Genomic DNA, 22,932 nt, shown 5'->3' on the forward strand with positions numbered 1-22,932 from the left:
TATCAGCAGAGAGAACTCCTTGATTTTAAACTCATTAAAGAGATAGCCAAAGGTTATGTGCATGTTTTTAATACTAGAAGCTGAAACCACTTGAAGTAATTCATCACCTGGGACTGAGGTCAACTCCCATCCAGGTTCACCTTGTGATACAAAGTTTCACCAAATAAAACCTTACTGCGCAATTTTGCCAAGATTCATCATCATTCTGTGACATTTGGTGTTGCTTAGTGAATGTCACAGAAATCTGGGGGGGAAAAATGCAGGTCCAATCCCTGCAGTTCACCCACCCGGGCAAAACTCTCACTGGCATCATTGGGGCCTTCCACCAGAATAAAGTGTGCAGGATTGGACCTGGAGCAAACAAGTTACACCGGAGCAGGTCATCCATGTCTAGGCAATACATTTTTGACAAAAACAAACCATTTTCTTGAGGTCCTGGGAATGTACAAAGATGATTTTTTTATTAAAAAGACACAAACTTTGTCATTTCATCTAACTTCACACATCTAGCAGCACAGGGCACAAAGCCCCAGCCATTTCATTGAAATCATGTGTATTCTGGTCCTGTTTTAAATGCATTTTTCCCATTTAAAAAGCAGCGGATGGTTTCAGGTTTTGGTAATCTAGATTGAGCAGCAGATGGGCGGGCAGACGGTGGGTATAAAATAGCACTTCAGGAGAGAGCAAGGCAAGCAGCTTGCTCTCATTCATCTCTGCTTGTTTGTTAGGGGAGAGATTCTGTTTGAGGTGTGGCCTATGCATGGGTGGTGCTGATCCTGCTCACAGTACATTTGGTTGCAAGCTCCCACTGACTTCAATGGGAAGAGGAGCAAGCCCAGTGACAGAGGCGATCTAAATGCTGTATGATGGAGAAAGTTCATCATGTATAAATGTTTTGTGTTCTATACATCCTGTCATCTCATCAACTAACAAGAGAGAATGGGTTTTATATAATGCCTTCAGATTGGCAGTGGTATAAATATTTCCAGGCACACGAGGGGACATGGTTGAGAAGAAATGGATTTGATCTTTTCAGAGAGGAAATGAATTGACACCAGACACAGGATTAACCCCTTTCTGCCGGGACTCTGATTTAGTGCCAGAGAAGAACTGCTCTTTGACGAAAGGACTTGCAGTGCTTCTGAGCTGTGCTGTCATTAGCTCTTGAGTCTTCAGGGCACAGTGTCTCCCTGGCTGGTTCTCAGCTCCTCCTCATCGCTCCACTTTTCTTCCCCATTTAGTCCCTCCTGTCTGAGGCCCCTCCTCCTTCACCAGTGACACAAGCACACTGCCCATGCTTCCTCTCTCCACTTGCGGTCATTTAGCTTCCACTATCACTGGCCCCCTGGTACTGCTTCTACTTTGGTCCCCTACTCCCACCTCCCCCTCAGGCCTCCCTGCTCACTTGACTCCTGCTTGCATCTTCTGCTTCCTTTTCACTTGCTCTGTCTGTCTCTCCTCCCTGCCCTCTCTTACCACATTGTTCTTGTCACCGTTAGGGGCAACTGCACCAGTATTTCCCCTCAGTGGTTATAGTACATCAGCAAAGGCATCCACTCTCAGTTTCCAGCTCTCCAGCTGCTACCTTTCTGGGTGGAGAACCACATCTCTCTCCCTTCTGATCCAGGTATTCCCAGGCTGGCCAGGTCCCTGTGTTCACTGTGTGCGGCCCAACACAGACAGATTGCCCAAGGACACCTGCTTTCTTTCTCTTCAGAGACTGAAAACAGAGCGATTGTCAACAGTTATAAGTTACAATGGAGCACTTTCTAAGTAAACCTACTTTATTCTTAAAGTAAAAAAGCATTACAGAGAACACAGTATTAAAAACAATGGAAGAACCCACACATATGCTAATCACTTACCATCATTAATTCCAAACCTGGCAGGCTCAGTCCTTCCCACCGTACCCTAAGGATTGGGCCCTCCAGGGACCAAGGGTCCTGTCCATTTTCTGGATCAGGAAAAAGACCCTGAGTCAGTTTAAAACAAGACAATTTATCCAAAAACCCTTTCTTTATCTGCTGGTTTTCATTTCAAACCATATTGATGAAAAAATAGAAAAATGCTATGAAAATTTTGAGACAACATGCTCAATTTCATTTGAAATTTTTCATGTCATATCATTCCTATTTTTCAAACCATCCCTAGACATGCCTCCTCCCACCCCCCATATAGTTCTGAGCACTTGCACAGAAAAGCCATAGTCCTTCTTTTAGAAAGCAGCTACCCTTTCTACCATCTGCTCAAAATAAGATGCTAGCCGTCATTTCCAGCTCAATCACTGATATCTTAAGCTACCTAGGAGCCATGGTTCAGGAGCTCAGCGTACTGATCACATTACGAAAATAACCATGTTTAAATGTGTTTGTGGCACAGTCATTTTAGGATTTTTTTTCTATCTACACAGGCCAACAAAAGAAGTATGTGCAGTAACACAAACTTATTTCACACCTATATTTAAACATGGCTATTTTTGTAACACGCTGGTTGATAAGAGCTGATATAAATTTCATCTCTTAACCTCTCAAAATCTGCTCATCTTTGATGCCAAAAATCTAATGCCTTCTCCTCGCCTCCATCCTCAAACATAGACAACAAACTGTTCATTATCTGTATCATCATCAAACTGTATCATTTCTCTCTAAATGGCTTATGTGACCTTTAGGATTTTGTTGTTGTTGTTGATGTTAAAAAAAAAAATTAACCTGCTGACAGCTTACATTGAAATTGACTCGTGATATATTATTTGCCCCCAAAGGGCTGGTTATAAGAGAAATGCCAATCCACCCTAGAAGCTTTCACATATTAGAAACATCTTGAACACACAGGCTTATACATTAAAATGTCCTTAGGATGCTATGTACACTCTACTGACTTTAATAATGTTACGGTCCTATTCAATCCTTACCATAAAGCTTACTCAGTTTTGTAAACTGCTTTGAGACCTGCATAAAAAGAGCTCTACAAGTGCTAAAAAATCATATATTATGTCATTGACAGCTCCTGAAAGTACTTTCTGTGTTTGCTGAACATGAACAGTTACTTATCAAACATCACTATAGTAACTTGACTGTTTCTAATTTCCATTCAAAATGCCAGTAGGGCTCTTGTTCACTTTCAAGATGTGCTGGGTAGAAAGCTTTTCTCCCACAGCTTGGGCCATGGGAAATTTGATCAAAACGCTGGCTATGCAAAAGTCAACATTTTAGAACAATAAAGGAACCTAGCATTTTGGTGGGCAGCTGGAGGTGATGGTGAGGCCAGCTGCAGAATCCTCCTTGCCATATTGTGCCACTGATATTTAATCAGCGCTCTCCTTTACATCAGGGAGTTCTGCTTAAATCAATGGCACGATATGGCCCTTGATGCATACTTTACTATCAGCTATTGCTGAAGCAATGCTCTCGTTCTGGCCCATCACCTCAGCCGTTCATTTATGTTTCACATCCGTTAGAAATAGCCACTTCAGAAGCCCCACAAAATTATGGCTTATGTAATTACAATGACCTATCAATACTAGTACTCGTACCATTCTGATATACAGCAGTGGCTGACAAACAATGGAACCACACACATGTTCTCCTACTATGAAAACTTTCTTTCAGAGTACCCTGTAATGTATGCTACCATTTATCTGTATTTTTCCTGGTAAAAGTAACCTCTTGCTCTGTAACTACACACAGGAATTTATAACATTTTATTGCTACCACCTCCACTGCTGCATAGTGAGAGGCCTGTTATCCAGCTGGATTAATAGCATAGCCTGAGGTTTTTAGCTGACTTCAGAGGATATATCTGAATTAGCAGTATAGGATCTGGTGAAATCGGTGCCTGAGTGTTCAATTAAATTAAAATTCCTGGATGTAAGATCTCTCTCAAAAAAAACCCCTGCGGGTCAAATCCTGCCATCTTGCCTATTCCCATCAGTGAGAGGTTTGGCTGAGTAAATATTACGGGACTTGGGAAGACACGTCATCCTATGCCTAACTCTATCCTTATATTCAAGATGTAAGGATGTGTCTAAGGTTAAGTTCACTACACCATCATAGGACCTAATCACATCAGCCACACCATCAGGGGCTTTGTCATAAATATAAAGGGAAGGGTAAACCCCTTTAAAATCCCTCCTGGCTGGAGGAAAAATCCTCTCACCTGTAAAGGGTTAAGAAGCTAAAAATAACCTCGCTAGCACCTGACCAAAATGACCAATGAGGAGACAAGATACATTCAAAAGTTGGGAGGAGGGAGAGAAACAAAGGGTCTGTGTCTGTCTGTATGCTGCTTTTGCCGGGGTTAGAACAGGAAGGGAGTCTTAGAACTTTTAGTAAGTAATCTAGCTAGGTATGCATAAGATTATGATTTCTTTAAATGGCTGAGAAAGGAACTGTGCTGAATAGAATGACTATTCCTGTCTGTGTGTCTTTTTTGTAACTTAAGGTTTTGCCTAGAGGGATTCTCTATGTTTTGAATCTAATTACCCTGTAAGGTATCTACCATCCTGAATTTACAGAGGGGATTTCTTTACTTCTATTAAAAGTCTTCTTGTAAGAAAACTGAATGCTTTTTCATTGTTCTCAGATCCAAGGGTTTGGGACTGTGGTCACCTATGCAAATTGGTGAGGATTTTTACCAAACTTTCCCCAGGAAGTGGGGTGCAAGGGTTGGGAGGATTTTGGGGGGAAAGACGTGTCCAAACTATGTTTCCCAGTAAACCCAGTTAGAGTTTGGTGGTGGCAGTGGAGATCCAGGGACAAAGGATAAAATTAATTTCTACCTTGGGGAAGCTTTAACCTAAGCTGGTGAAAGTAAGCTTAAGAGGTTTTCATGCAGGTCCCCACATCTGTACCCTAGAGTTCAAAGTGGGGGAGGAACCTTGACAGGCTTGTTCACCTGCACATCTACCAATGTGATATATGCCATCATGTGCCAGCAGTGCCCCTCTGCCATGTACATTGGCCAAACCAGACAGTCTTTACGCAAAAGAATAAATGGACACAAATCTGACATCAGCAATCATAACATTCAAAAATTTCATCCTCTCTGGCCACTCAGTAAAAGACTTAAGAGTGGCAATTTTGCAACAGAAAAGCTTCAAAAACAGATTCCAAGGAAAAACTGCTGAGCTTGAATTAATATGCAAACTAGATACCATTAACTTGGGTTTGAATAGAGACTGGGAGTGGCTGGGTCATTACACATATTGAATCTATTTCCCTATGTTAAGTATCCTCACACCTTCTTGTCAAATGTCTAAATGGGCCATCTTGATTATCACTACAAAAGTTTTTTCTCCTGCTAATAATAGCTCATCTTAACTAATTAGCCTCTTACACTTTGTATGGCAACTTCCACCTTCTCTGTATGTATGTACGTATCTTCTTACTATATGTTCCATTCTATGCTGTAGCCCATGAAAGCTTATGCTCTAATAAATCTGTTAGTCTCTAAGGTGCCACAAGTACTCCTGTTCTTTTTTCATTTTCCTTGGGGCTTAATCATGTATTTAAATGCTGTCTCAATTTTCTTGAATGGGGACCTTAATCCAATGAATTCATGAAGACACTAATTTTAATTTTCTTAATTACTATGTCTGTAGGGCAACTCAGCACTTATTTAAGAGGTTACAAAGAATGTTGAGTCCATTAGTCGTGGGGGAGTGAAATGTTAATAGCTTTGCTTAGTTTATGAAACTTTTAATTTTGGCCTTTTCCTTCATGGTGAATGAAATTATTTACCTGAGAAAAGCAATTAAAAATTAATAAAAGAAGAATGATTTAAATGCAAATTCGATCAGAGTGCACAATAAAATCAATTCATGTTACAAAACAATTTGTAAAACAAGCAACTTACTTCAAGATCACAGAGTAGCAGCCGTGTTACTCTGTATTCGCAAAAAGAAAAGGAGTACTAGTGGCAATTTAGAGACTAACCATATATACACACAGAACATGAAAAAATGGTGTTATCATGTCATCTGTAAGGAGAGTGATCACTTAAGATGAGCTATTACCAGCAGGAGAGTGGGGGGGGACCTTTTGTAGTGATAATCAAGGTGGGCCATTTCCAGCAGTTAACAGGAATGTCCGAGGAGCAGTGGGAGGGTGGGGGAAATAAACATGGGGAAATAGTTTTACTTTGTGTAATGACACATCCACTCCCAGTCTCTATTCAAGCCTAAGTTAATTGTATCCAGTTTGCAAATTAATTCCAATTCAGCAGTCTCTTGTTGGCGTCTGTTTTTGAAGTCTTTTTGTTCTAATATTGCGACCTTTAGGTCTGAAATCGAGTGACCGGAGAGATTGAAGTGTTCTCCGGCTGGTTTATGAATGTTATAATTCTTGACATCTGATTTGTGTCCATTTATTCTTTTACATAGAGACTGTCCAGTTTGACCAATGTACATGGCAGAGGGGCATTGCTGGCACATGATGGCATATATCACATTGGTAGATGTGCAGGTGAACGAGCCTCTGATAGTGTGGCTGATGTGATTAGGCCCTATGATGGTGTCCCCTGAATAGATATGTGGACACAGTTGGCAACGGGCTTTGTTGCAAGGATAGGATCCTGGGTTAGTGGTTCTGTTGTGTGGTGTGTGGTTGCTGGTGAATATTTGCTTCAGGTTGGGGGGCTGTCTGTAGGCAAGGACTGGCCTGTCTCCTAAGATCTGCGAGAGTGTTGGGTCATCCTTCAGGATAGGTTGTAGATTCTTGATGTTAAGTTGGAGAAGTTTTAGTTGGGGGCTGAAGGTGATAGCTAGTGGCGTTCTGTTATTATCTTTGTTGGGCCTGTCCTGTAGTAGGTGACTTCAAAAACAGACTCCAACGAGAGACTGCTGAATTGGAATTAATTTGCAAACTGGATACAATTAACTTAGGCTTGAATAGAGACTGGGAGTGGATGTGTCATTACACAAAGTAAAACTGGTTTCAGAGTAACAGACATGTTAGTCTGTATTCGCAAAAAGAAAAGGAGTACTTGTGGCACCTTAGAGACTAACCAATTTCTTTGAGCATAAGCTTTCGTGAGCTACAGCTGTCCACAGTATGCATCCGATGAAGTGAGCTGTAGCTCACGAAAGCTTATGCTCAAAGAAATTGGTTAGTCTCTAAGGTGCCACAAGTACTCCTTTTCTTTTTACAAAGTAAAACTATTTCCCCATGTTTATTTCCTCCCCCACCCCCCACTGTTCCTCAGACTTTCTTGTCAACTGCTGGAAATGGCCCACCTTGGTTATCACGACAAACGGTTTTCTCCCCCCACCCCCGGCTCTCCTGCTGGTAATAGCTCATCTTAAGTGATCACTCTCTTTACAGTGTGTCTGGTAACACCCATTGTTTCATGTTCTTTGTGTATATAAATCTCCTCACTGTATTTTCCACTGAATGCATCCGATGAAGTGAGCTGTAGCTCATGAAAGCTCATTTTCAAATAAATTGGTTAGTCTCTAAGGTGCCACTAGTACTCCTTTTCTTTTTACTTCAAGATGATTTATGTACCTGTAAAGGATTTGCAAGCATTTATTTTGTAAACTTGATAGAATCAGGAGTTTAGATGAAGGAATGACTTAGTCCGTCAGCCTCAGATTGTGGAATATTAATTGTTGCAATATCATTTTTAATAGTTATTCTAAAATTGTATTTGTTTAGATTTGTGATATGAAATATAGAGGAAATGTTAGTCTAAAGTTTGAACTTGGTTTTACATCAAGGGTATTCTTCTGTTAAAATGTTCTTAAAGAAGTATTCAGAAGTACTGGTTTACTCACAGGTACATAGACGGACAGAACTATATATTTAAAATGTGTAACAATAGGCTTTGCTTGTCGAAATAGAAATAAAGAAAAGTAAAACATTTGTAATGATGAAGGATTGCATAGCACTCTCCAGATAACATGCCAGCACTCTCTGCAACATGAGTTAGGCATTTGGCATTTTCCCCAGGACTCAGAACAACTTAATTAAGAATCAAAAAAGTGGATGGCTCTATTAATCTGCAGAAAATATGCACAATTCTTTCTTTAAAATTCCAGGTGTAATATTCTAGCAGAATAAATGGAAAAAGTAATTGGAGACTGAGTTCTTAGTAAGGTTTATCTCTCAATTGCGCCTGATTCTTAAAGTGGTCTAAAAATATCTATGGAATAACTGAGACTGGAATTTCATTTGTTTATTACAAAATTTTAATGATCAGATAACTTGTGCAAAATCTATAATGCTTCCCTCTCCAGCAGCTGCCTTGTCTGATTGAGAGATCTCTAGCTCTTTTGGCTGGCTCTGCCAGCCATCCCACTTTGACTCTTCCCTGATGGTTCCAAGTAACTTCACTCCTTTGAGAAATCTCAATGTAGGTCCCAGTCCAGCAAAGCACTTAAGCATTTCCTTAATTTTAAGCACCTGCTTAAATTCTGTTAAAGTCAATGGGCCTTGAACATGTGTTTAAAGTTTACCTCATGGTTAAGTGTTTTGCTGAATAGGGATGGGTTACTGAATCGAGGACTTAAGCATGTCCCAAACAAACCATATTATTTTACAGCTTAATATGATAATTCATTGATATCAGAAATGTTCCTGAGATTGTAAAGCTATAGGGTACATTATAAAGTGCTTGTGACATTGTTGGCACTGTAATAACAGCAGTAACCTATGTCCAGTAACTTAACCTCACATAATTTCTAGATTTGTCCTCCACTATTTTTGTTGCAAATCTTAGTCATTTTTAAACTTGGTACATGGAGGGCCCTTTAAGTGGGCTTCCTACACGGCAGAGAACATAGGATTTCTTGTAGATATTGGTTGAATTGAAATGTAAATGCTGAGACACAGTTAACTTGGGCTAAGTGGGCCTTTTCTTTACTTGTGATTTTCTTGTACAGCTAATAGTTGTTCTGGTGTCTATTTCTTTGTTCTCTCAGAGTCCATCCATGTAGGATGGCACAATAAAGTCATTCTTATTGGTTATATGTCACCATACGAATCCATTTTAGTTCTTGGCATTTACCACTCACCTTGTTTTTCTGATGTTTCATTTCCCTGTCTGTACTTTTCTTTTTCTAAATTATAAAGTCTGACTTAATAAAGAAGTATTCACAAAACAAGTACCTGTACAGACAAAAGGCAGTCAAAGTATTATTTCATTTATGAAACTTGAGTGCAGTAAAGTCCAGCTTTTAGCAACAATGTGATCACTCATTGCTATTTATCAGTGTTTATTTAAGATTGTAGTTGAATTAAGAACAAGGAAAATGCAATTTAGTGCAGAAAGGGGGTCACATAGTCTAGGCCTTAGTTAATTTATCTTTTATGACAGAGTCCATTTTCTGCTGCAGGTATTATTCCATAGAAGAACATTTGTCTCCTGAAAGTGCATCTGCAGCTGTAGCATGGACTAACTCACTGGTAGCATTTAATTTGTGTGCCATTATTCAGTTATCAAAAAAAAAGTGCATGCTGAGAAACACTATGTTTATTTAATAATAGCATAAACAGTAGTTTTGATAGGCAGAACCAATTACACTAGTACTTAGCTGGGAATACTATACCATTAGCTCAGAAACTGTTGTCTAAAAATCTCTGTCACTGGACTAGAGGGATTCATCAGTCAGCTCTCCAGATAAATGCTAATAAGGAGATAAATTGATGCACTGTACACACACAGTTTGGTAATTAAATATGGTAGTATGTTCCCTTAGCTCATGTATGTGGGATAACTTGCAACAGTTATATTTCCTTTTTACAATATATTGTTGTTTATAGGCTTGAAGTGTAATTAAGCGTTTTCATTTTGTTTTGGCAGCAAATGAATTTAAAATTTCTAGATTGGATGAGGGATTAAGTTCTCACTTACATGCATGCCCTTTTATACCACTCTGGCAGTTTTGGAGACAGTGGGGAAGTTAAAGTTTGTGAGAGTTCACCTTGGAAAAAATACATCCCTATTAAGGAGAATTTTCCTATGTTGCACCCTAGTTCTCAGAATTTCACATTTCTTCTTAGAAACGTGCAAGGTTAAATTACATCAAACAGTTGTTGTCTTACATGTAAAAACTGGTTTGACTTTTCAAATTAGCATCTACCTTGAATTTTATGACAACATTTATTATATACCCATGTTGTTATATCTATTTAGACATCTATAAGGCATTTGAGTTAGTCCCACATGACATTCTGATAGTCAGTTCAATATTAAATGGATTAAAAACTGGTTAACTGATAGATCTCAAAAAGTAATTGTAAATGGGGAATCATCTGGTGTGTTCCAGGTGGGGTCCAGCAGGATTCTGTTCTTTGCCAAATGCTATTCAATATCTTTATCAAAGTGCTGGAGGAAAATACAGAATTATTGCTGGTACAATTTGCAGGTAACAGAAAAAATTGCTGCACCCCTTCCTCTGCCCCAACCCCCTTGCCCTGAGCCCCTTCCTGCACACAGCACCCCCTGCCACACCTTGCACTCCCTCCCACACCCCAACCCCCTGCCCCTGGCCTACATTCATGGCCCTGCAAGCAATTTGTCCACCCAGATGTGGCCCTCAGGCCAAAAAGTTTGCCCGCCCCTGTTTTATAGTGACACACAAAAGAAGCTTAATCTATTCAATTTATCCAAGAGGAAGTTAAGAGATGACGATCATGATAAATGTGGAAAAAAATTCTGATAGTAGGTTGCTCTTTAATCTAACAAAAAAAGGCATAATGAGGTCTAATGGTTAGAAGCTGAAGTTACACAATTCAGACTAGCAACAAAGCGCACATTTTTTAATAGTAATTAACCATTGGAACAACGTATCTGGGGCTATGGTGGATTCTCCATCACTTGAAGTTTTATATCAAACTGGATGTCTTTCTAAAAGATATGTTATAGCTCAAATAGAAGTTATGGCCCTGATGCAGAAATTATTAGGTGAGGTTCTGTTGCCTGGGTTATAACGAAGACCAGGTTAGATCATCACAATGGTCCCTTTTGGCCTTAAAATCTATGATTCTATGAGAATTAAAATATAATGGACTTTCACTGACCATCACTGACTTCAATGAAACTACAGTGATTTATACTTGCCGAGGATGTAACCCTAAAATCTTATATACGATAGGAACAATTTTACATGGGTGAAACCAGTAGTGTTGCACTTGAATAAAACTGGTGGAATCGAGAATGAGGCCCTTAGATTTTTCCTAAACTACTTAGCCACTCTGTTTTGCAGTTCTGCCTGGAAGTTGTCATTCAAAAGCAGCAAAAGGATCACTGGAACTAGAGAGAATACACGCTTTCGTTCTTATAAAGATTAGTTATGCAGTATATATAGAAAATTAATTCCTTCCATTTGCCATTTTGTTTACATGTTTTACCTTTGAAATACCACCCAATCATTCAGTGTTCCTGATTGCAAAGACACCAGACTGCACTTTCAATAAATAATTCCACTTTAATGACAAAGTAATAATTTAGACAGATACAGTGCGCACACCTGCAAAAAAATATATGCAAGCTGGTTTACAAGCTAGAGGAACAATAAACCAATAAAAATACATCATCCAGTTAAGTCCGATGACACCAAATACTTATTATTAGGGCTTTACAAAGACTACAAAACTTTTCAGATGATTTATTTCACTGTTTCTGTCTATTTACATGATATGTTACATCAAAAAATGTACAAAATATAAAATGTATACAGACAAATGTTTCACAAACAATTTTTAAGTTGTAAACTAGGTGGACTCACTGAGATGTATTGCAGGAAGTTTTGTATATGGTAATATTGTGTGTGTTTGTGTCAAAAATGGAAGGAAACGATTTGCAAATTTGTTCAGAACACATATATAACAAAGAGCAGCTGGTTTTTTAGTCAGCTCTCAGATACATGTGCTGACGTTTTACAATAGAAACTGATCTAACTTTTGGGGCTCCACATCAGTCTGACTACATTCTACATGCATAAAATCAATTAGAGTTTGTACTAGGGCAATAGCACCGTGTAGGGACTGCTAGATTCACTGATGCAGCTCAGTGCCATTGAAAACTGCATTGATTTCTTTCAGACTAGCAGCCGTGTTAGTCTGTATTTGCAAAAAGAAAAGGAGTACTTGTGGCACCTTAGAGACTAACCAATTTATTTGAGCACAAGCTTTCGTGAGCCACAGCTCAGTGAGCTGTAGCTCATGAAAGCTTATGCTCGAATAAATTGGTTAGTCTCTAAGGTGCCACTAGTACTCCTATTGATTTCTTTGTCTTTGTTTTACAGCAAATGACCACAGGGTGGCCACAAAGAGTTAGTAGCACCAATTACACATCCTGAAGGTAACATCCACGTAAGTGTACAGTATGGATACACAATGCCATAGCCCTTGGATTCTTTTTTTTAAATTATTTTATCCAGTTATTTCTTGTGGCAATAGCTTTTCCAATTATTCTGATAAGTTTTCATGCAATCTGTTTGTAGCCTGCCATGACAGATGCACTTCAAATTTCATTTTTGCCCCCCAAAAGGTATTGGCTTAAAATACAAATTGAAACATGCTCACTCTAGCATTGATAGCTCCTGCATAGTCATAGCAACTGTAAATACAGGACAAACACACGAGGTTAAAAACAGCTTTTAAGGTTTGCATTCTGTCTTTGTTTGCAACATTGAGGAAATCTCAGCAAGTGTAACATCTCTTAACACCAACAGGATAAAATACAATTTCTTGTTTGTTTGTTTTGATTTGTGCAAGGCTTTTTATATTTACAATACCCACCCAGTAGACTGTGCAAAACCAACCCACTTTTACAGTATAAACTCTTCCTCTTCCACAGTGGACATCACTGCTTCAGTGTTCTTTAATGCTGTTAATTTTTTTTTCATGTACAACAATAGCAATCAAAACAACATGCTTAAAATTAGAAAAAGAAAAAAAATAAACAAATATTTGTGCTCATGCTGCATCAAGTGCATCCAGCTCTGCTGGATAAGAATTCGAAACATCTATCCTTCAAAAACTCCATTCCACAGGACTGAATGGACCTGGGTCAGCTTTCTCAGCTTTTAGGTGATAGTGGAAGTGGGTTCTGGGTTTCTTGTATATTTCCTAGGGTAGGCAGAGCAATCTATTCACAAGATAAAAATACTATATAGCAACTGTTCTTTCTCCTATCCATTTCTTAAAAAATCATGATATACAGATATGAGGCTACTGTGTTAACTGACGTTATTTTGTTAGTAAATGAAAAAAAAAACAGTGTAAATTACCAATGGTTTAGGAATTAAACCAACTGTAAAACTGTTCTAGAAATCTGTTTTAAGGCAGTGAAACAGCACCATAGGAAATGTTCCTTCTTCCACTGAAAAGGCTCAAACAAATGAAGCCCTAAAAAGCCTTTAGTCAGTGTTGGTTAATAATTGGTATAAAACTGTAAAGGAGTGGGCAGGTGGTTAAAAAAGACCTTTGTGGTAAAAACAACTTTATAAAATCGGTGACTTGTACACTAAAAACTTCATGGAGAGTCACTGTGACCATGGCAATTAAGAATTAAATTGGCACTTATCCAGCATATCACAGTAGTGTTTTCTGGTGATAGCACAATACTGTTTGTGCTTATTGAGTTACTATCATCATCTTTGATTCATTTTGGAATGGGCAGTAGTGTACGACAAACACTACTGTAGTCCTGTGACCAGCACCATGTGGCACAACAGAGGATCAGAAGAGGATCAGAAGACTGCATTGCTAACGCAGCACCTCAGAGAAAAGTAAAGGAAAAAACAAAGTTTTCACTGTAAACTTTTAAAGAGAGAGAGAGAGAGAGGAAAAACAAAAAAAAAGGTTCCAGTTTGGCTAACACATGTGCAATCTGCTTAGTTGCCCTCCATTTAGGGCCCTTTCCAGTTGATTAATGGAGTCTTACTTGGCTCCACTGATATTGAAATGCCTTGAAATTAAACAAATTCAAGCTTTCCACTTAAGATTTTAATTCCGGACTTTGCAGAGTTAAGCCTCCTGCCTACCTACAACACACCACCCTTGTTCAGGGACCTCAGTGTGCTGCTTTAATCCTGGCAGTAGTCAGCGGCAATAGATTTTACTATAATCCCCTACCAAGGTTCGTCCCCTCTAGAGAGTTGATTCAAGAGAGGAATCCAAAATGTCATCATGGTGGCTGGTGCTATCACTGTCACAGCTTTGCGCACTCGAGTAATTTGCTGCTTCTTGGAGCCGCATTAGCATATTCATCTGAGAAAGGAGGTAAGGAAATGTTTATGTAATCACTGTAGCATTTAATGCAGCAGGGGCTACATCAAAAATTAATTAAACGATTCTGGTGTATGCAGTGTGCTGGTACCCAGAGTGAGAGAAAGGGCAAAATGATTTTGGAATGGGCAAAATATCAGTGGCTGCCACCCCTTGCCCAGCCTTCTGTGCTTTAAATAAATACCACAGAGTGGTAAAGGTCTAATAAGCCATAGGGATATAAGAGCGCTGCCTAATAACTCTACAATTCAGCGGTGTGAATGGCTGCAGCTGCAACACAGACAGGCAAAGGAAACAGTATCACAGCTGGACATCTGGGCCCGTATTTGGAGACAGTCAAGCCTCCAATAATGTTTTGGCTAATGTAGGCAGAATAAATTGGAAAAGCAACTGCAAACATGATCACACGAACACACACACACCCTCTCAGAGAGAGAGAGAGTGTGTCGGGAGGTGGACTGTAGCCAGCTGCTACATACAAGAGCACCATCTGCTGCTCAAGAGCTGACCTCAGCAAAAGGAACAGTAACAGAAAACAGCAGACCATAGTCCTGAGGAAAGGGGAAGCATAACATAATTCATTTGGGTATTATCGGAGCCTGTAGTGCATTTGATAAACATTCAGAAGCCAACGCCTGCCTGAGAAAATTGCTCAGATTCTTGGCGACAAACTCAGTATAATGACGATAATTTTATTTATAAAGCAGCACTCATGCCAAAGTTCTCAGAGCACTGAAAAACATTAACCTAATTTTAAGACAGTGCCACATTTTAGGTGAACAGTTCAGGTTCCTTGTAACAAAAAAACATGCAATGAAAGGTAAGAAGAGGGAAGGTATTTTATTTGTGTGAACCCTTTTCAAGTTTGCTTAGGAATCCTTGAATGTCCTATACTTCATAGCTAAACCATTCACAGATAATTCTATAAGCTTTGAACATTGTACTGGGGATACTACGAAGCAGCTTTAAGCTCCAAATTCAATGTGCGTGTTATATACCCTATGTATGAGACAAATACTGATGTGTGTGCGTGCGTGTTACATTCTATGTATGAGACAAATTCTGAAATGCCTTGTTATCTCATACAGGGTCAATGGACCTGATTCATCACCACTGAAGTCAGTATCAACCCTCCCATTGGCTTCACGCATGCAGGTCCAAGCCTAAATGCAGTGAAGATGCTACGCTTTTGCTACATGGGGGATGGGAGAGGGTCCAGACAGCAAAGATTCATTATGGTGGGACACTACTTCTGCACTACAATGGAGGAGTCTTAGCCATTTCTGCACACTGCAATGTGGAAGGGATAGTGAATGGGCTGGGAGAGTGGCTAGGAGATTCACTCACACTGCAAATCCTAAAGGGCTAAAGGACCACTCCTATATTTGTCAGGTGGGAAACAGTGGGTCATACAGGCTAATTCCTCACATTATCTGGAGATTCATGGTCTGATTTCTGGGAGATGAGCGCCCTGAGCACTTGTGGGGACTCAGGAGTAATTTCTTTAGTGCCAATTTACTTCGGAGCATTTTCTTCAGAGAAGGTCCCTTTTCTTTGGGCTTTCTCCATTTTTCAGAATACCACCCCCACCATAGGTGCAGTGGGGTTCTCTATATTTAAATTATGGATGATAACAAACGCAGTCTACCGAGTGAGATTTATAAAATAATAGGACTTTAGTCGGGCTGATATAGTATACCTTTAGCAAGGGACATAATAGTAAATCCAAACATCCTTGGGCATATTAAATGGGCAAATAAAATAATGCATTACATGTTTTGTTTTGTAATGATTTTGACTGACTTTTCCCCCCGATATAGTAAGCAATGATGCAATAAGAAGTTATTCTGAGATATTCCTATGAATGGGAAGAAGGATGTTCAATTCCCTGTTCTGCTACTGTGTGTGTGAGACCTTGGTAAGTCACTTAATCTCAGTTTCTCAGTTCCCCATCTGTAAAATGGAGGTAATATGTACCAACTATACAGGTTTCAGAGTAGCAGCCGTGTTAGTCTGTATTCGCAAAAAGAAAAGGAGGACTTGTGGCACCTTAGAGACTAACCAATTTATTTGAGCATAAGCTTTCGTGAGCTACAGCTCACTTCATCGGATGCATGCAGTGGAAAGTGTAGAAGATCTTTTTATACACACAAAGCATGAAAAAATACCTCCCCCCACCCCACCCTCCTGCTGGTAATAGCATATCTAAAGTGATCACCCTCCTTACAATGTGTATGATAATCAAGGTGGACCATTTCCAGCACAAATCCAGGGTTTAACAAGAACGTCAGGGGGGGAGGAAAAAACAAGGGGAAATAGGTTACCTTGCATAATGACTTAGCCACTCCCAGTCTCTATTCAAGCCTAAGTTAATTGTATCCAATTTGCAAATGAATTCCAATTCAGCAGTCTCTCGCTGGAGTCTGGTTTTTCTGAAGTTTTTTTGTTGTAATATCGCAACTTTCATGTCTGTAATCGCGTGATCAGAGAGAGTGAAGTGTTCTCCAACTGGTTTATGAATGTTATAATTCTTGACATCTGATTTGTGTCCTTTTATTCTTTTACGTAGAGACTGTCCAGTTTGACCAATGTACAATGCAGAGGGGCATTGCTGGCACACGATGGCATATATCACATTGGTGGATGTGCAGGTGAACGAGCCTCTGATAGTGTGGCTGATGTTATTAGGCCCTGTGATGGTGTCCCCTGAATAGATATGTGGGCACAGTTGGCAACGGGCTTTGTTGCAAGGATAGGTTCCTGGGTTAGTGGTTCTGTTGTGTGGTATGTGGTTGCTGGTGAGTATTTGCTTCAGGTTGGGGGGCTGTCTGTAGGCAAGGACTGGCCTGTCTCCCAAGATTTGTGAGAGTGTTGGGTCATCCTTCAGGATAGGTTGTAGATGCTTAATAATGCGTTGGAGGGGTTTTAGTTGGGAGCTGAAGGTGTTGGCTAGTGGCGTTCTGTTATTTTCTTTGTTAGGCCTGTCCTGTAGTAGGTGACTTCTGGGAACTCTTCTGGCTCTATCAATCTGTTTCTTCACTTCCGCAGGTGGGTATTGTAGTTGTAAGAATGCTTGATAGAGATCTTGTAGGTGTTTGTCTCTGTCTGAGGGGTTGGAGCAAATGCGGTTGTATCGCAGAGCTTGGCTGTAGACAATGGATTGTGTGGTGTGGTCAGGGTGAAAGCTGGAGGCATGTAGGTAGGAATAGCGGTCAGTAGGTTTCCGGTATAGGGTGGTGTTTATGTGGCTAAGTCATTATGCAAGGTACCTTGATTATCATACACATTGTAAGGAGAGTGATCACTTTAGATAAGCTATTACTAACAGGAGAGTGGGTTTGTGGGGGGGGAGAAAACCTGGATTTGTGCTGGAAATGGCCCAACTTGATTATCATACACATTGTAAAGAGAGTGATCACTTTAGATAAGCTATTACCAGCAGGAGAGTGGGGTGGGGGGAGGTATTTTTTCATGCTTTGTGTGTGTAAAAGAGATCTTCTACACTTTCCACAGTATGCATCCGATGAAGTGAGCTGTAGCTCACGAAAGCTTATGCTCAAATAAATTGGTTAGTCTCTAAGGTGCCACAAGTACTCCTTTTCTTTTTGCAACTATACAGGGTGTTTTGAGGGTCAATTGATTAATGTGTGTGAAGTGTTCAGCTAGTATAATGATGAGGGTCATGCAAGCACCTAGACCAGGGATCGGCAACCTTTGGCACGCAGCCCATCAGGGAAATCCGCTGGTGGGCCGGGACGGTTTGTTTACCTGCAGCATCCACAGGTTCAGCCGATCGCAGCTCCCACTGGCCGTGGTTCCCCGTTCCAGGCCAATGGCTGCAGGAAGCGGCAGCCAGCACATCCAGGCCAGTGGGAACTGCAATCAGCCAAACCTGTGGATACTGCAGGTAAACAAACCGTCCCGGCCCACCAGCGGATTTCCCTGAGGGGCCGCGTGCCAAAGGTTGCCGATCCCTGACCTAGACGATGGGAAATACATACAATGAAATTACTGAGATTTTAAAATTGTAACATAAGGGTGATGCTTTCTATTCTGCTATGTTCTCCTGCTTTTCTTCTTCTTTTTGATATAAATTAAATACATAATGGACCAGTTAACTGGTGTATTCTTTATATTTCAGATTGCTAGGTTGAAACACAGACTACAAAGGTAAACAAAAAGCTTTGTTCTTACCAAGGGATCCCCTTCTGTGTCGCTTTGTGGAATGTGCTTGGAGGTTGTTCCTTCTTGTGCCGATGCGTAACCCTCAAACCCAACGTCTTCTGGTCTTAACTGAAGTAATGATGGCCATTCATGCTGCACAGGTGCGGAGCTCCATGGGTAAGTATCTGCTACCCACTTTGAGGGATCCTCCCATGGTGCTCTTTTACCATACATCTAAATTATGGATATAATACATTTAGTTATTTAGACTGCGTGCTTTTCTATACATTACTATTTATAACATCGGACAAATGAAATCAAACACATCTAAATAGCTTTTGCAGCACAGACTCAACTTTCAAAAGTGCTCAACACCCACAGCGATGGCCTGAAGCTCAAAAGAGCTCACTTCCAATAGGCACCCAAATGAAATGGCTGCATATTCAAAAGTGCTCCACACCTAACAACCCCCAATGAGAACAAAAAGAAATTGAGAACAGTAGAAGCTACAAGTTTTGATAAAATGTGAAGTGGAACTTTGGGAAAGGAGAGAGAAACATCACAAGAAGTTGTTTGCGAGGTACTTTGAAAATACAAACCCATTTTAAGTGACATTATTTTCACGCATCTTGCAAAGAAGGGGGACATAGGAAATATAAACAGAGATGTTCCATTTATACAGGCTTAGGGAAGCTGTAGTAGAACAATAAGCAAGCCTCTTTAATCTTAAGTAGGGACCACCTTCAATAGGTGAAGAGAAGAAATTCACCTAGCTCCTTTTATCTCCAGTTTACTCAGAGTCCTATTTTCTCTGAGTGTCACAATGATCTTTCCTGGACTCAGATTATCTTGGTCCTATTGCTTCTTATAAGAACATTTCTTTTCTGTATAGTGTAGGCCCAGCAGTATATATCTATCTATCTATAGCTATAGCTATATCTATATATACAAAGCAAGTCTGTAGGACTTCTGTGTATTATTATGTTGTTGTTAAACAATTCAGAATGTCTAAGAACTGGGCTGGTTTGTGGCAAACCTATAATTTCTTCTGGATGCTGCCATCTTGTGCTCCAGAATTGAAGTTTTCATTTAAAAAAAGTCTGTAGCCCTCATGATTGTGAAAATTAATTGAACTACTCCTGTTGATATCAAGTTTATTTTTGTTTTAACTCTGCAGTTTAATGAGGGCAGTTTAAATGTTAACTATTTCATTGCTTATTAAGGTACTCAAGAAACAAAAGACATAACCATATTATGAAGATGACTCATTTGAATGTCTCAAGTGGGTGGGACTTGGCATGTGGGTGGAGCATGAGAGACTACCACTATTTTTTTTCTTATTAGTTCCCCCTCCCCCCTGCGTCTAAATAAGCCACACTAATCTTGGCATGACAGTGCCTATCATATGTTCAGTACTCTATCTCAGTTAGTTCAAGCAGTTTTAGAAAAGAGAGATGCTTCAATAATGCAAGATTCCAAACCTCACCCTATGAAGCAGTAATTTCAATGAGTGTTGGCTGTATTACCAGATTAATTTTTGGCAAACGTTACGTTTCCACACCATATTGTTCGCAGTGTTGCTATAGCCATGTTGGTCCCAGGATATTAGAGAGACAAGGTGGGTGAGGTAATATTTTTTATTGGATCAACTTCTGTTGGTGAGAGAGACAAGCTTTTGAGCTACACAGCACTCTTCTTCAGAATTCTGAATTCCTCAGAGCTCTACGTAGCTCGAAAGCTTGTTTCTGGCCCAACAGAAGATATTTCCTTACCCACCTCTTTCCATAGCATGCAAAGTTGTAGTGAACAAAAAGAGAACAAATGTAAAGGGGCCAAACAGAAAATGGAAAAAAAATCAGGTAGCAGGATTACTCCAAGAAATTTGGGAATAGTTAGGAATATAGAGGAAAGAAAAGAGAAGCAAAAATGCCACAGACAAGATGGGAATAAGAGAGACATTAGAGAGGACAGAAACTGAGGGAGCAGTAAGACAAAAGAGAGTCAGATTCTCATGTCCACCAACCCTTGGTGCAAAGTGCCTTAAAGTAACTGAAGAAGCCCATTGGAAAATAACCATAGCATGGGGGAACTGCCTCCTACAACAGCTGCAGTCCATACCCTGGTGTATGTGGAAAGATGGGCTATGTTGGGAAGAGTTGTGGGTGGGATAGGAGGGGGTGTGGGGGACATCTCTGCTATGCCCTGTGATAGACCCAGTCCAGTTGGGTACAGCAGAGTAGTAGAAGGCAGATATACTGGCCACTGGATAAGCAGTTTTCTGTTCCCTGACTGACCAGAGCAGGGGCTGCTCCAGGCTAGGGTGGACACACGACTCCAATTAGCCTGCAAAAAGAGTCAGCTGAAGCTGTTAGGCTAAGGAGAACACCTGACTCCAATTAACCTGCAAAGAGTCAGGTGAGGCTGTTAAGCTAATGTGAACACCTGACTCTAATTAAAGCCCCTCTGATACAATGAAAGGGCTTCCTCCAGTCAGTCTGAGGAGAGACAGGGAGCCAGAGGAGAGGAAGTGTGGCTGATGGGCTGGATAATGAAGACACTCTAAAGCCACTGGAAAGGGAGTCCTAACGTAAGGGTGAAGAAAGCGTTAAGAGAGAGAAGCAGGGAAGCTGTGGGGAAGTGGCCTAGGGAAATGTAGCAACTCTGGCAGCGAAAGGTCGGCTGCCAACAGCTGCTGCCATTAGGGTCCCTGGGCCGGAACCCAGAGTAGAGGGCCCGCCACTACAGAAACACCTCCTGTGAGGGGAAGACAGGCCCCTGCCAGGACAGGAGGCTAAACTGTTCTTGAATAAGCCAGTAGGGACAACAGATTGCGGGAGTTTTCTCATCAATCTCCTTCCTGGCTTATGATGGAAAGGACTCAGTAGACTGTACCCGGCCCTAGAAAGAGAAGGGCTTCATGGAGGGTGGCAGTGAGCCTCTGAGGCTAGCATAAACCGCCTGGAAGCGTGGGACCCATGGGGACAAGGTTGGAGCTCTGCTGCAGCCTGTTCCTCCACTAGTATAAAGTCCTTGAGGTCCTTCCCTTGTGAAGTCCTCACTCGCAATGGGTGTGGTGACCCTGAATTCCTCCTCTTCATTACATACAAGTGAAGAGAAGAACAAGAGTGTATCGCCGTGTCACAGACAAGCACGGTCTTAAGAAAAGCCAAATCATTCATCAGGAAGTGCAGGAGAAAAGGGGTCTGATGCTTACTTCTAGAATTCTACCCCCTTTTTTTTGTTACTGTGGCACAACGCATCACTCTGACACATTTCTGAAACGTACCCTGGAAAAAGCTTATAAAAACAAAGCCAAAAAATGCTTTTTCTTTTTGAAGCAAGACAGCGTTTCTACCTACATACCTGAAGTCCCTCTCTCACGGCCTCCAGAAGATATGGCACCAAAGAATAGTTCCAAAGATCTGTGAACCACACTCTGGAGCCATCAACATCCATGGGGCAGGGGAGGAAAAGGCGAGGACCTGAGAAGAAAAGTTTTTTGTTAAATAACATGAACTGTGAGGAAAAAAACCTTCCAAAAAATGTAAGGGAAGATGACTACCACGGCAAACTTGAATAAAGAGAATGTTTATCCAGCACTACAATTATTGGCTCGTACTGAGTTCAGCTTCATTTTATTAAAAAAATAGAGTCCGTCTCCCCCTCTTCTAAGGTCTGAACTACACTTGAATGTTTTAGTGGCAAAGCTAAAGAAATGTGATATTTTGCCATTATAAGCCTTAATGAAGACACGGTTACACCAACAGAAAAGTGCTTATGCCAGTATAGTTTATTTCACTTTGCTGAACCCAAATTAGCTATATCAGCACAAGCTCTTTTATACCAGTGTAACTGTGTCTACATTAATTATAGTGCGTAGATAAGCAGCAAAGCTTTTAAATGTAGACACGGTTAGGGGGGAGATCCTTGGTACAGGTCGATGTTTCCATGGCAAACACTGTATATGAAACTCTTTAGTCCAGTAGTAAGGATAGAAATCCCAGGAGAACAGACTTCCCCATGAGATTTCCATTACTCCCTTGTTTCGGTCAGGTTGGCAAGGCATATTTCCCATGGTGATTTAATGTTTTCAGTCTCAGCTTAAACACAAGATTTTACTAAGTCAATTCAACTTCTACAAACTTTATGAAAGGTTCAGGCTTTACCCATCTTTCATTCTGCTGGCTGAGAAAAGTCTAGCAGCACACTGTCTTGCAAGGACTCACCAATGGTCACATCTGAAGAGCTGTGTGTTTCTAAAAAGCTGTTGAGATGATGCCATGTCTTAGGGATCCAGTCAATGATCTTGATGAGGTCATTATTGCGCATGTTCCTTTCTATTTCTGTCTCAATCAGTTTCCTTCTCAGATACCTGCCCAGGAAACCTTTTACTGGTTCTGTGTGATTAGCACATAGCACCCACCTAATGTGAAGAGAAAACATCAAATAATCATACAACAAATAAACATTGCCTTCCATCTTAAACACAGAAACAGTGACATCAGTGGTTAATGCTGCTTATCTACTAAAAGTCAAT

General features: G+C 40.5%; 1 protein-coding gene across 11 annotated transcripts in view; it reads right to left on the minus strand.

Moving 5' to 3' along the window:
- Positions 1-22,932, minus strand: part of NAV3 (neuron navigator 3) — an 846,806-nt gene that overhangs the window by 37,185 nt on the left and 786,689 nt on the right. For 8 of the 11 annotated variants that reach the window (XM_078851117.1, XM_078851118.1, XM_078851116.1 and 5 more), the window contains 3 exons: positions 22,622-22,818; positions 21,759-21,877; positions 18,426-18,629 (listed from right to left, as the gene is read on the minus strand). In XM_078851117.1, the coding sequence (XP_078707243.1) occupies positions 18,426-18,629; positions 21,759-21,877; positions 22,622-22,818 (520 nt within the window). Of the gene's footprint in view, positions 1-11,436; positions 14,214-18,425; positions 18,630-21,758; positions 21,878-22,621; positions 22,819-22,932 lie in introns of those variants that run through there. The other 3 variants (XM_073327697.2, XM_073327698.2, XM_078851123.1) reach the window with 1 other exon arrangement.

Source organism: Lepidochelys kempii, chromosome 1, assembly GCF_965140285.1.
Source record: "Lepidochelys kempii isolate rLepKem1 chromosome 1, rLepKem1.hap1, whole genome shotgun sequence".
Taxonomy (NCBI): domain Eukaryota; kingdom Metazoa; phylum Chordata; order Testudines; family Cheloniidae; genus Lepidochelys; species Lepidochelys kempii.